The sequence below is a fragment of the Symphodus melops genome, assembly GCF_947650265.1.
Source record: "Symphodus melops genome assembly, chromosome: 17".
In the NCBI taxonomy this organism is placed as follows: Eukaryota; Metazoa; Chordata; class Actinopteri; order Labriformes; family Labridae; genus Symphodus; species Symphodus melops.
This window is the reverse complement of record NC_136707.1, coordinates 4,155,834-4,169,068: the sequence shown is the minus strand read 5'-3', so window position 1 is coordinate 4,169,068 and position 13,235 is coordinate 4,155,834. Positions and strand designations below refer to the sequence as shown.

General features: G+C 41.2%; 1 protein-coding gene across 2 annotated transcripts in view; it reads left to right on the top strand.

Annotated features, from left to right (window-relative positions):
* The window catches only part of LOC306837951 (protein kinase C beta type-like), an 86,482-nt gene that overhangs the window by 35,743 nt on the left and 37,504 nt on the right, over positions 1–13,235 (top strand). For both annotated transcript variants that reach the window (XM_079365844.1, XM_079365843.1), the window contains exons 4-8: positions 1,555–1,666; positions 2,597–2,725; positions 10,838–10,994; positions 11,695–11,829; positions 12,767–12,863. In XM_079365844.1, the coding sequence (XP_079221970.1) occupies positions 1,555–1,666; positions 2,597–2,725; positions 10,838–10,994; positions 11,695–11,829; positions 12,767–12,863 (630 nt within the window). The remainder of the gene's footprint in view (positions 1–1,554; positions 1,667–2,596; positions 2,726–10,837; positions 10,995–11,694; positions 11,830–12,766; positions 12,864–13,235) is intronic.

The following is a 13,235-nucleotide window of genomic DNA, read 5'->3' as shown; positions in this document are numbered from 1 at the left end:
ATCCAGACTGATACAAGTCTGACTATTGAACATAATGACAACAGAAGTTTGTGTTCTTCAGAAGATGAAAGTCTTACCGGCCTGAATTTATGAGCTCACAGGGTTTTGTTTATGAAAGAAAGATGAGGCCGGAATTTTTGCCGTTATCTTTCCTCTCTTTTTCTACTTTTGAGTTTTCCAACCAATCCTTGAATTTTCAAGGTGCCATGAAACCATTACTTTTTGTAAAAAAATAAGAAAGAAAAAAAGAACGAGAAAAGAAAGCTGGCGAGCTGTCCTCAGCCTTGTATCCCTCACTGTCTGTTGCTCGTCACTGTAGATTCAGCAGCACAATGTTCCCTTGTTTTTTTTTTCTTGTTTTTTTCCAGAGGAACAGAAAAACGAGCAGAAGTGCGCCTCGTCCTTGGATGAAAAAAAAAGACGAGAATCAGCAGAGAAACAAACACGCAGATGCACCGAACGAATGCAAACACAGAAACCCACACACTTAACGCACATGACAGACACACACACGCGCGCGCACACACACACACACACACACACACTCTTCTGAAGACACCTTGGGGAAGCTAGGTAATTCAAGCAGCAGCAGCCTAAATTATGCTTTATTTTCCAGGACAGGTACGAAGCAGAGATACGGAAATCCACCAGCTTGTATTTTCTAGCTCATTAGGGGAAAAAAACATGGACGTCGTTAATAATTCATATTCAATACTGCAGCTACATGTTTGGTAACTTTGTGGGATCCCCTTGGCAGAAGTGTATGGACTCCCACAGTGAAGTACGGCACGCTCCAGCTCGGCCTGGATTGGATGATAGAGCGTCCGTGGGTTCACATGGCAGCGCTCCCTCAGTGGCCATCAGTTACATGTGCGGAGTTAATCTGTGTTTGTGTGTCAACCATCGAAACCACCGTGCTGGTGTACAGGTGTGTGTGTGTGTGAGACACCTGCGACTGTGCCTCAGTAGGCACACACACACACACCTGCACACCAGCAGGGGGTTTCAATGGTTGACACACAGACTAACACTTGAGACTGAAATAGCCTTTGGTCCTGCCCTTGCTATCACTTTCTGACAGGTGTTCGACAAAGAGGAACTGAAAACTGTTGTTCCCTTTTTCAATCCAAATGACATATAATTAGTGCTAAAAAGACACGTTCAGTGTTTTTTTTTCTGCTCAAAATGAACAGGGAATATATTTACTGTAAGCAGGAGAGAAGTGGCCTTCACTCGTGACTTTTTTTTTTTTTTTTTTTTACCTTTATTTAACCAGGAAGAGAAAAAAAAACAGCATTAAAATTCAACATCTCTTTTTCAAGAGTGTCCTGGACTTAAGTCAAGGATCAATGGACTAGGCTACTGCAAAAGATAATGGGGATCTAAATAATACAAAATAAATAAATAAAAACAGTACACTTATGGCAAATAACTAACATGGACTTTATTTAGGTTTAGTGATAAATTCTACAGACGCTTGGGAAAAAGTGTTTCATTTAACCTGATTCCTCAGAAGTGTAGAGAAAATATGATTTGTTCTTTCTTTCCCTCTAGGACCCGAGGGCAAAGCACAAGTTTAAGATCCACACCTACTCCAGCCCGACCTTCTGCGACCACTGTGGCTCTCTGCTCTATGGCCTCTTACACCAGGGCATGAGATGTGACCGTGAGTACTTTACAACACACACAATCACCCTGGAACTTCCAATGAATGAAACTGTGAAACTCTTACAAACATCATTCTATCATCCAGATGATGAGGAACAGAACATTTTAGTTTTGGACACATTAACAGGAAATATGGCTTTTAAACATTTTGTACTGATACTTAACTATACATGAACATTTTACTACAAATCAACAACAAGTACAGTACAAGTGAAGTAAATCCAAACCAGCCCGACCCGAGGGGTTAATGAATCTAAGCCTGAGAAAGTTAGAACAGTAAGATGTATACATTTGTAATGATGATGGGTTTATTATGAGCGTAGAAGTCAAATCTAATGTTATCTTTATGTCATTTGACCGAGCACGAGCACATGCAGAGAAAAGAAGTTATTTGTTCATCACAACACGGTGAGTCAGCATGAAAGCACACAGAGTCACATACTGCTTTATAAATAACATTAAAGCTTTAATGAGTATGGCAGGTACAACTTGTAAGGTTCAAATAGCTTCAGGCTCTACTAAATGATAGAGCTGTGCATCATTTGCATAAAAGTAGGATTCAAAGTGTTTTTTTTACAATGAGCATAAAGAGGTCAAATAAAGCCAGCACTAATCCATGAGGGACTCAATCACATGACTCAGACATGATGAGCAAATCAGAACATTACAGTAGTATAGGCCCCAGTATTGATCCTTGAGGGACTCCACAAAGGGAATCCTTCATTACTAAGGAATAAGAGAAAGATAATTATCTGTCCATAAGGACATGACATCTGTAAAGGTGCCAGTATCCACTTACAGAGGATACCAGAAAAAGTGCTCCATGTTTGCTGGCACTCATGTTAAGACAAACTATTTGAGGACATAAACTCTTAAATACCATTATAAATGTGTGTGTGTCTGTGTGTGTCTGTGTCCGGTTTTCCAGACTGTATGATGAATATCCATAAGCGCTGCGTGGCCAATGTGCCGAGCCTGTGTGGGACAGACCACACTGAGAGGAGAGGCCGCCTCCAAATCACTGCTGAGGTCAAGACCAACGTACTGACTGTTACCAGTAAGTACAGCGCACTCACACTCTCACAATACTGGACAAGGTAAACACACTTACACAGTCCTCAGTGATTCATCTCCATCATCAGGAAACCAGTGATGTGTCTCCCTCTACTGGTGAAGCTGCAGAGGTGGAGGATAAAACTATCACATCAGATTCAACGTCCATATCCAGAATTTTTACAAGATTCACAGCTTCATAGGTTTTTTTTTGTCAGAGTATTAAACATATATTGTGTGTTGTGTAAAGAAATATAATTATTTAAATCCCAGGGGATTAAATAACTAAATTGTTGATGTGCTGCTTTGGGGTCATCTGAGGGGAACATATATATATGTGTGTATGTATGTATGTATGTATATATATTAGTGTACAGTCACACTAAATGTGTTTCTTTCCATGTAAAGGACTTTTTAAGTGGCTAATGTGTGTGTTAGTAGGCGTGTACAGTAGAGCTGCTGCTGTGATTCACCATCTCCATTCATGCAAACCTGTGACCTCATGTCTAAAGGCTCCCTCGCTTGCATTTTCCTATGCGTTCAGAACGAGCTGCATTTACATGTTCACTTATTTGTGTGGACGAGCAGAAATGAGGCAGACACAACAAGAATGACACTGAGGAAACAGTGGTGGTGAGTGTAAGAGTCATGTTAGCGTGATGGAAACGGTAACTAAAGATAGTAGAAACAATGAAAGAAGAGCACCTACAAGAGCCTAGACGGCACGTGTTTTTAAGTGCTAATAGTCTTTTTTTAATCTTGTGTGAGATAATCAGGTCTTAATTCTTCTCCAAATATCCTGAACTATCCCTTAAATTAAGTTGCACATAAACTTGATGAGTACTACTGGCCCTTATGTCAAACACCTGATGTTAGAAATGAAGTAAATATAAAGCAGATGTGATCATCTCTGTGGTTTTCTTAAGACTCAATGAGCTGCGTCCAGCTTGCAAAAAACAAAAAGGAAGAGTCTGATCCAGTTACACATTTACATAGTGTGTCACGCACAGTCACCCACTGAAACATGTGTTGTTGCTGTTAGGGAGATGACTGAGAGGAGGCATCAGTGAGTAAAACAAACAGCCGTTAGTGTCTCTGTCACTGACACCACATATCTCTGGATGAGTGGCCTTGTTTACTGTTTTACTGCTGGGCAGGTTTGGAACAAAGCAGAATCACAGCACACGGTTTGTCCTCTTTACCAGTGGTGATTCCAGAGTAAGCCGGGGGCCCTGGGCAAAAAAATTATTTTGGGGGGGCCCCACCAACTCTTTCTTTTTCCACTCGCATAAGGATGTTATCTTTGGTTTTCACAGCAATAATGCAAGGGACAAGTAGCAGGGAGAGAGAGAGAGAGAGAGAGAGAGAGAGCGCTTTTAGAGCGGGGCCCCTTAGGGAGGTTTTCTACTGTCATTGCAAAATTTGCTGCTGTGATTTAGGGTATGTCACCCACTACTGGCCTGGGGCCCCAAGCAGTTGCCTGAGTTACCTATTGATGAACAGTACCTCTGCTCTTTATCAATACACTACATGTTTTAAATACAGGGCTTTTTTTTTTAAGGTATCCTTGAATCATATGGATGTGATTTTAAAGTTACTGATATATGTTCACCCAACAGTCTGATTTAAAAAAAAAACAAACAAACAGAAATGTTATCTTAGAAAAACACATCATAGCTTATAAGTACTTGTTTTAGGTTCTTTGTCAGGTTTGTCCAGCAATCTTTATGAGGTCTTCTCTGTAACTACTGCTATAATAAATTAAACCGTTTTCTTGAATTTTAGCATCAAATACTTCTGACGCTTTTCACAGCGTTTTACCCTCAGCGTTTTAGAGGCCGTTACATTTTATCAAATTAAGTTAGGTTATGTGAAAAAAGAGACATCAGGGGATTTAGCTTTATAGATAAGAATCTACAAATCCAGAAGTCTCAAGCGAGTTTCCTGACCTGCCTCATGTTTGATTTAACGCTTCATAGAGAGCAGAGAAGGTGCAATACATCGTCTCACCAGCAGATGTCAGCACAGGTTTACATTACTTTGCTTTGTGTTAAAATGGTTCACTAACACTATGCCTCATGTGAAAACATCAGATTGTCTTATTGTATGATTCACTTTATGCTAAAATTAACCCTTTCCTGGATGGAAAAAACAATAATAAATGCTCTGATGCTAAATTAACTTAAATAGGTAACAGAAACTCAAAACACCCACAGCTCAGGTCAGATCCCATGTGTGATAACATTTATACATCAACCAGGCATTTGACACAGAAAACATTTGAAGACTTAAAGGCCTTACGCATTTTTGAACTTTTTTTTTTTTTTTTTACGATTTTTGTTGGGGCATGTGGCTTTTATTTAAACAGGAAGAGTGACGCTAGACAGGAAACGTGAGGCAGGACACCAATCAGTGTCAGAATCAGAAGTTCAACCTGCGACAGGATGTGGCGAGGACTGTTTCTTCCGTAAATAGGGCGTCTGAGTTAAACCAGCACCTCACATGGTTTGAAAGTTGGAGTTACAATTCATTATTGTTTTAGTTTTTTCCTTTGCGTGCTTGTGTGCTTCACCCCTCTCATTCTCATTCTCACTCCTTTGCTCGCTCATCCTGGTTCCCACGCCTGTGGCCTGGTAATTAACTGGGATGTACTTGAAGAAATGATAAGGGAGCAGACTGATCACACAGAAACTGCCAAGACAGCAGGAAAGTTCCAACCTCACAAGTGCTTGTTAATCGAATAAAATGAAAGTGTTTCAACATCAGAAGGAAAAAACGATGGATTGTGTTCGTGTTTTAACCAGACTCAAAAAAGCAAATATTTTATTTTCAATTCATGCACATTGAAATTTTATGCAGAAAAAAACCTTCAATTTGACATGACTGATCCTTTCCCCTGTGGCTTCATTTGAGGAGTTGTAGTGGGTGCAGTGCTTATTTCCGCCCACAGGGGTCAGTGTAGAGCCACCAGCAGCTTCCTCTACATTGCAGTGATGTGCATGAAAAAAGAAAAAAAACACCAGAGATTGAACTGTAGAACCACATGGAATTATTCCACAGTTTAACATAGCAGGCTGCTAGAAATGTCTGCTACTCTAAGAAATGTGTATGTGTGCTGTGGACAGGTTGACATGGCTGTAAAATTACTTATTATTGATCAATATTAAGTCACCTCACTTTTACGTCATTGGGAATTTAGAACACAGATTCAGAGGCAGATAAAGGGCCCTTGGAAACAGAGAGTCAGCCTCTGACCCTAACCCTTCCTTTAAGATGATAGTCCTGAATCTTTTCTTCTTCTCAGTACAGATTCAAATACCTCGACTCGAGTCGTAGCTGATTCAAAGTACCCCTCTACTTGTTGGGTTAAACAAACATAATGTGTTTAAGTTATGATGGCAAACTTCTTTGAACAGTTCAGGGTTGAGGCCCAGGTGGAGTTTGGACTTTAAGGTTTGAGGGCGTTCAGAAACAGCGGAGGAAAATGAATGTGTATGACAGAGACATAGAGGGGAGTGATCAGGCCTACCGCACTGAAGTTCAACAAACAGCACAGCGTTCAGATCCTCAGCTGTAAGCACTTCTCCTGGGATGAGCCTTACAGGCCCATTCACACTGGTGCTAACCTTGTGCAAATGAGTTAACAAGACATAGTCTAATTAATAAAAAACATACACATGTTCACATGCTCCCCCACCGCGCTGCAGTCACAGAGCATGGGACCGACACATGCAGCCAGCTTGACTGTATTGCCGTTTGATGAGATGAGATTCAGTTGGGGATCTGCTGCAGCATTTCTAAGAGATGTCATGCTCTAACTTTCTGGTGATAAGGAACACACTTCCAGCTCTGGATTACATGAACATGCTTTATCTGTAAATGAAGTTGTGACATTTACAGTTATTTCAGGGGTCAGGATAACCCCTAGCACGAACATGAGATGAATAATTTTTCCCTGGCTCGTTCCAGGGAGGAAGCTTCACTACAAACTGTGCGACTCGTATCACACAGCTCCGTGCAGCCGGGAGTAGAATTGCATACGGCTGTTCTTCACTGAGTTGAGAAACATATAGATCACTTTGGGATTGAGTTGGGTTCAGTTTGTTTGCCTTGAACGTTGGTTTTTTAAATAAATTGTAAGCTACAAAACATTAATATTAGGTGCACTCATCCTGCCCTATGCAGACAAACAGAACGTTAAATTGTGCTTAGCATGACCGTCAATGCTGCTTCAACATCCGACAGATGAAATTCTCTCGAAAAACTTTCTTTGCAGCACAGATGCATGCTAGTTAAACACATCATGAGGATCCGAACTCAGATGAAATGTCTCACATGTGGAAAAAGTGCTCTGCCAACGCCCACGCTGCTCTGCACATACAGTATTCTGCTGTTTCTGCACTCTTATCTCCAGCCGCCCACCCTGGAGACTTAAATACATGCCTTATCTCTCTCTCTCTCTCTCTCTCTCTCTCTCTCTCTCTCTCTCTCTCTCTCTCTCTCTCTCTCTCTCTCTCTCTCTCTCTCTCTCTCTCTCTCTCTCTGCAATTAGCACACACTATATGCAAGGGAGATCCTCACACGTGCAGTCACATGCAGAAAACACACCTGCACAAGCACACAAATTCTTACTTACACACACAAACACGCGCACACACACACACACACACACACACACACACACACACACACACACACCCTGGTGTCTTTACTGTAAGTGTCCTCTGAGACTATTTGGCATGCTACCTTCTTTATAGCTCCCCTCAAACAGCATTTGATGGTCACTTTAACAGGCATCATCTAATATTTATTGACCTTCTCCGCTGAGGGTTTAATGCTGGTCTGTGCTGTGGTTAACCTCCTGGAGCTTAGCGTAGCATAGCGCTTTAGCAGCATGAAAACCTCATTTCACTGACTTCTTAAAGGTGTTGTCATGCTGCGAGCTCACTGGGAAGCTCTCCTTTCACTCATGGTTTGAAAGGATGCAGTATGTTCCCTGCAGCTCTGGGAGCTTTGCATCTCAATTGTTAATTGTAAAAACATTTTGGCTTTTATTGTAAAAGTATGCAGTATGCAGGGGGTTTTTTTTTCTCTCAAGGCAGGTTGAAAAAAACTGAAAAAAAGGCTGACTGTTTGGTACACTCAGTGGCATTTGATTACAAGGACCAGCTTAAAAGACTTAATGTAAATGTGACATTTACACTTTTTATCATGTGTCTTCTAATCATTGCACACATGCCTCTGTTTTCTCCTCCTGACTGATCAGTGTTATTTTTGCTCTAATCAAAAGCCGCCCCTCTTTGTTGGCTGTGTAGTTATTCCACTTGCAGCCTTATCTAATCTGGAGAAATCTGTCATATACTTCATTTACTTATTTTCCTCCTGATCCAAGAGTTTATACAAACAGAATTTAAATGCACTATATTGCATATTGATTTTCCATTATCCAACAATATAAAAGAACAAAATTTTGCTCGTGATTTGATGACGATCTGAAATACATTTTAGATCTGCCTCATCTTTTTTGAAATCTAATCAAAAATGTCCCACATATAAATCAATCATTTGTATTTATTTATCGCCTAATCTTTACAACAGAGCAGCAACCTAACTGTTTGTTATATGATTTAAAGAAACGCCACGTTAATCCACAAACAAGCCATCCCTTGGCTACAGCTGAGAAGAAAAACATCCTTTTTACAGGCCGACACTTCAGGTAGGACCAGACTCATTGGTAAACGTCTGATGCAACGGTAAGAGAGAGAGACATGGAGACACGGTCACAAGAATAATCAATGATAGATATTAACGTTAGCAACACCTATAAGACTTGTGAAAAATATGATGTCACCACTAGCCTCTATATTTAATACAATATGCACATGAACAATGATTAATATTGCATCAGTTGGGCTCGAACAGGTCCAATAAAACATTCAGTGAAAAGCAAAGTTGATGCCAATCGGCTGAGTAAATTCAGGACTCAAACACTGAAGGAGCAGCCAGAATAAACCCACAATAAGAGCGAGTAGACTGAAAAAGAAAAAGGTGTAGAAGCAGCCAAAGTTAAAACCTTGATCAGGACTTAATGAGACCCTCTGGTCAGAACTCAACAAAATGATCCAATGGAGAAATGGAAAATGAAAAACTATATTTAGGAAGGCAAACAGAGAAAGCAAGCCCAACCAGAACCAATATTTAGTTTTTGGTTACGCAGATAATTCCTCAAAGCTCATCACATTTTGGGGAAAATGATGAGGCTTTACTGGCTTTGTAAGCTTTGTGAGTGTGCACATTTAACACCGATGAAACGATTTTGATGCACTTTCAAGATTCTCTTTATACATATTGGCTAGTAAACTGAGATAAATGATACTAGTACCACGCTTGGTATTCCATTTACCAGCACCTCCAAAAAATGTAGAAAACTTTGAAAAAAAGGAAAAGAAAACTGGTCCAATGAACATACATCATCATGATATTGTTTCTTCTCTTCATTAGAAAATACAATGTGAACACTGAACCCTGAAAACCAAAGTGCAAACTGATGCCCTCAAAGGACAGTAAACCACAAGTGCAACCACGCTGTTAACTTACTGACCCAGTAAACCGAGAATCTACAAGACGTGTTTTCAGACGGATCTTTGTACAGTGGACAGGGTCAGATCAAATTTTTAGTGTTCCTAAAAGCTAATAAATAAAGAATGGCATCTCTCTAGCGGGAAGGAGCCTGAGCTGCTGCGTGGAGTCGAGAGGCACAGGCTTGAACTTCTATGAATGAAAACTCCTGCTCAGGAAAAGTGCAGGGTTTCTCTTTTTCAATTGAAGATTGTAAACATAAGTTGCTGTCTTTATTTTGGCAGGATTAAGGAAAAAAACTGCTCCCTCCTTTTTTTTTTTTTCCTTTTCTGGGGGTTGGGAAACGGTCTCGTGTGTCTTCCTGTCTTATGTTTGTTCACAAGTGTTTCCCTCGTGAGTGTACTAGAGGACACAGTAGCACCAGCCCTGCTTCTGCTAATTGGATGACCAGTTACAATAATTGCTCACACTCTCATGAACACACACACACACACACACACACACACACACACACACACACACACACGAACACACACACACACACACACGCGAACACACACACACAGGATTTTCTACCACTGGAATGCAATTACAGCCCAATAACATGTTGCCACAAAAGAAGGATTAGTGTCTAAACTGGCAACCTTCGTCTGACTCCTTGGTCATTACCAGGCAGAAACCTCCGGTCTTGAAAAATGAAGCCGATGCGGAAGTGCAAAATCTGGCAGTTTGTCGAGGTTACGCTAGAGGCTGCATCCAGTAATTCACATACATACCACAGGCAGCATAAATAAACATGCTTACAGCCTGGTACAAAAAACTAAGTAGGTCTGATAAGTTGTTGTCATCATGGCACACACTGTACAGAGGCTAAATGTATTTTAAACTGCTCGATTATATGCACAGAGGCAAAGCACAACATGGACAGCTAATGCACATTTAGCTCATGCACAGTATCTTTTGAGCAAAAGGATCCAATAGAGACAAAGAAAACAGGCATCTGATAGCTAGCGTTCGTGTTAACTTCTTTATATAGCGATATATATTCATAGCTTTAAGGAAAACAGCAGAGATTTCGGAGAGCAGAGATGAAACCAGCTTCTCCATCATGGTTTGTTCACCATATGAAGCAGGGATTTGCTGCTAATTAACCAGTATGCATCTTTACTTTTTATTTAGTTTTAAATTCAACAAAATCTTAATTATTTTGGGTGGATTTTTTTTTACCTTTTTGTTTCTATTCTCTATTCACAATTCTGGACTTGTTTATTATTGTACATTCATGGCATTGTGCTTTTTGTTTTTTTGTTAAACATGCACAGTTTTGGACATGGACATTGACTGTCATGAATGAATTGGGTAAAAACAAATCTAAGTGCTTCACAGAATATGAATAATTTCAGGCATGAACTTGAGGGCTGCACAACTTATTTTGAACTTCTGCTCACAAAATGTACTGACAACCTGAAATCTCTTTTTTTCTATTTTTGCATCTATTTTCTTTCTCACCTCATTTCTTTCCCACTTTCCTCCTCAGTCAAAGAGGGCAGAAATCTGGTTCCTATGGACCCCAATGGTCTGTCAGACCCCTACGTGAAGCTTAAACTGATCCCAGACCCCCGCAGTGAGAGTAAACAGAAGACCAAGACCATAAAGTGCAACCTAAACCCCACCTGGAACGAGACCTTTAAATTGTAAGGCTTTGTGTCACTGTGTCAGTTGTCAGTTTGTGTATCTCTCCGTCTGTCTCTGCCTTTCCTCTCTCTCCCTCTGCTCTCGCTTTCCAAGTTTATAACAGTTTCTTCTCTTTCATCTCCCTCACTTACTCGGTGCAGCGTTTTTCATCACATTATACTCGGCTCTGCAAGCAAGTGTAACCCCTAGCGTTCAGGGAAAAAAAAAAAAGTCATCTGGCTCCTTCCACTCATGAAAACTTGCTTTTGGGGTCGTTTCCGACAGTTGGCTCTAATTACGTTCTTAATAAGCTGCATCACAGTTTGCATGGAGGGAAACTGAGATTTGCATTTTCAGGCATCTGGCTGCAGATGTTCGGTTTGAAAGGACTTGTTTTCTTTTTTTTACCTCTCCAACAAATGAAAAAATAGATGCTTGAAGAGTTCAAACAAACAAGTTCTCTTCACATATCGTACCGGCTCTAGTGCTATATCTCGCAGCATCAAGAATTAACTCTTAAACCGTGGCCCTATAATAGTGTTGTATTTATGTTCTCCAGCTAACAAAATGCTTCACTCTTTCATGTTAACTACCCCTTATAAGTCAGCAAAATCCAGATCCAGAGACTGATTCAGAGATCACAAGTCTTTACTGCAGGGAAAGACCTTCTGACATCTTAGCGATCTTTCGACCTGTTGACTGTCTTTGTGTCTCTCCCAGCCACTTGAAGGAGTACGACAAGGACCGCCGTCTGTCTGTGGAGGTGTGGGACTGGGACCTGACCAGCCGCAACGACTTCATGGGATCGCTGTCCTTCGGCATCTCGGAGCTCCAGAAACAAGGAGTGGATGGATGGTAAGATGATGGGGGGGGGGGGAGTGAATAAAGGAGGGATTGGAGGCAGAGGAAAAACACATGTAGTTGAGAAGGAGGAGCAGGAGGGAGGGTGAAGGTGACCTTGTTTGTATTGTTGAAGAAACACTTTAGTCAGACACCCTTTTTTTTTTTTCTTCTGGTGATACTTAGTGCCATAGCATCTCTACCTTGTCTCTTTATCTCCCCCTTTTTTATCTCTACTGCTCTCTCTCTCTCTTTTGAGCTCAGCCTCCGTATCTCTCTATCTTCTTCCTTTTTTACCGACGGTGCTGTGTAAGGGTTTTTAATGAGATGCCAGCATTTGAGGTGGAACGGTGGAGACGGAGAGGTGCCATTAAAAATCTGATAATCACTGAAAGCAGAGGGAACCCGTGCACGTGTACACGTTCTCCACCACTTCGTCAATACGCGGCTCTAAAGCTTCGTATGCTTTGAGCCAGCATCCATGAAGAGGAACAACCGTTGATGATACAGACAGAACAGTTTCGGTGGAGATTTGAAAAAAAACATATCACACTGGCCATTTTCCTGTCACACACAGGATGGGAAGTGTAAATGTCGTTTTTGTTATGCAGACGGGTTCCAGGTTTATATGTGGTAAGAAAACAGACGGCCGGATTTGCCATATTTAAAGTTAAAAGCCACCAATTATCTACCTTTAAATAACAGCTGAAGTTAGCGTCAATCTACTTCCTAACTAACATTGTTGTTTTATGCTAACATACTCAGAAAGGCATAGCTAGCTAGCTTTCTAGCCAGGTATCGAGCCTATCGATGCCGTTGTATCCGCAAAGTTTTACAAGTACTTAAAGATTGTATTATATTGTACTGTTTGCAGCTTCAGCTCATTTTTAAAGGCTTACATTGTATAGACTAAATGAGTATTCATTTGACTCGTAATATTACCTCTGTTCAGGTTTAAGCTGCTCTCCCAGGAAGAAGGCGAGTACTTCAATGTTCCCGTCGCTCCAGAGGGAGAGGAGGGCAACGAGGAGCTACGGCAGAAGTTTGAGGTGTGTGTGCAGTTGTACCTTTTAGCCCACTTGTGTTTCTTTTTGTGTGGAACCTTTTGTAAAGTGTTTGCCAGGATGTGTGTGAGTGTGTTGGCATGGTGAATGCTTGTGAAAGTGTGTGTGTGTGTGTGTGTGTGTGTGTGTGTGTGTGTGTGTGTGTGTGTGTGTGTGTGTGTGTGTGTGTGTGTGTGTGTGTGTGTGTGTGTGTGTGTGTGTGTGTGTGTGTGTGTCTCTGTGTGTGTGTCTCTGTGTGTGTGTCTCTGTGTGTGTGTGTGTGTGTCTCTGTGTGTGTGCACTCGGTCTGAGTGAGAGCCTCTCTGGGAGAGCTGTTAGCAGTTGGCAGGCACACTTAGAGCACCATCCGGTCTGGCA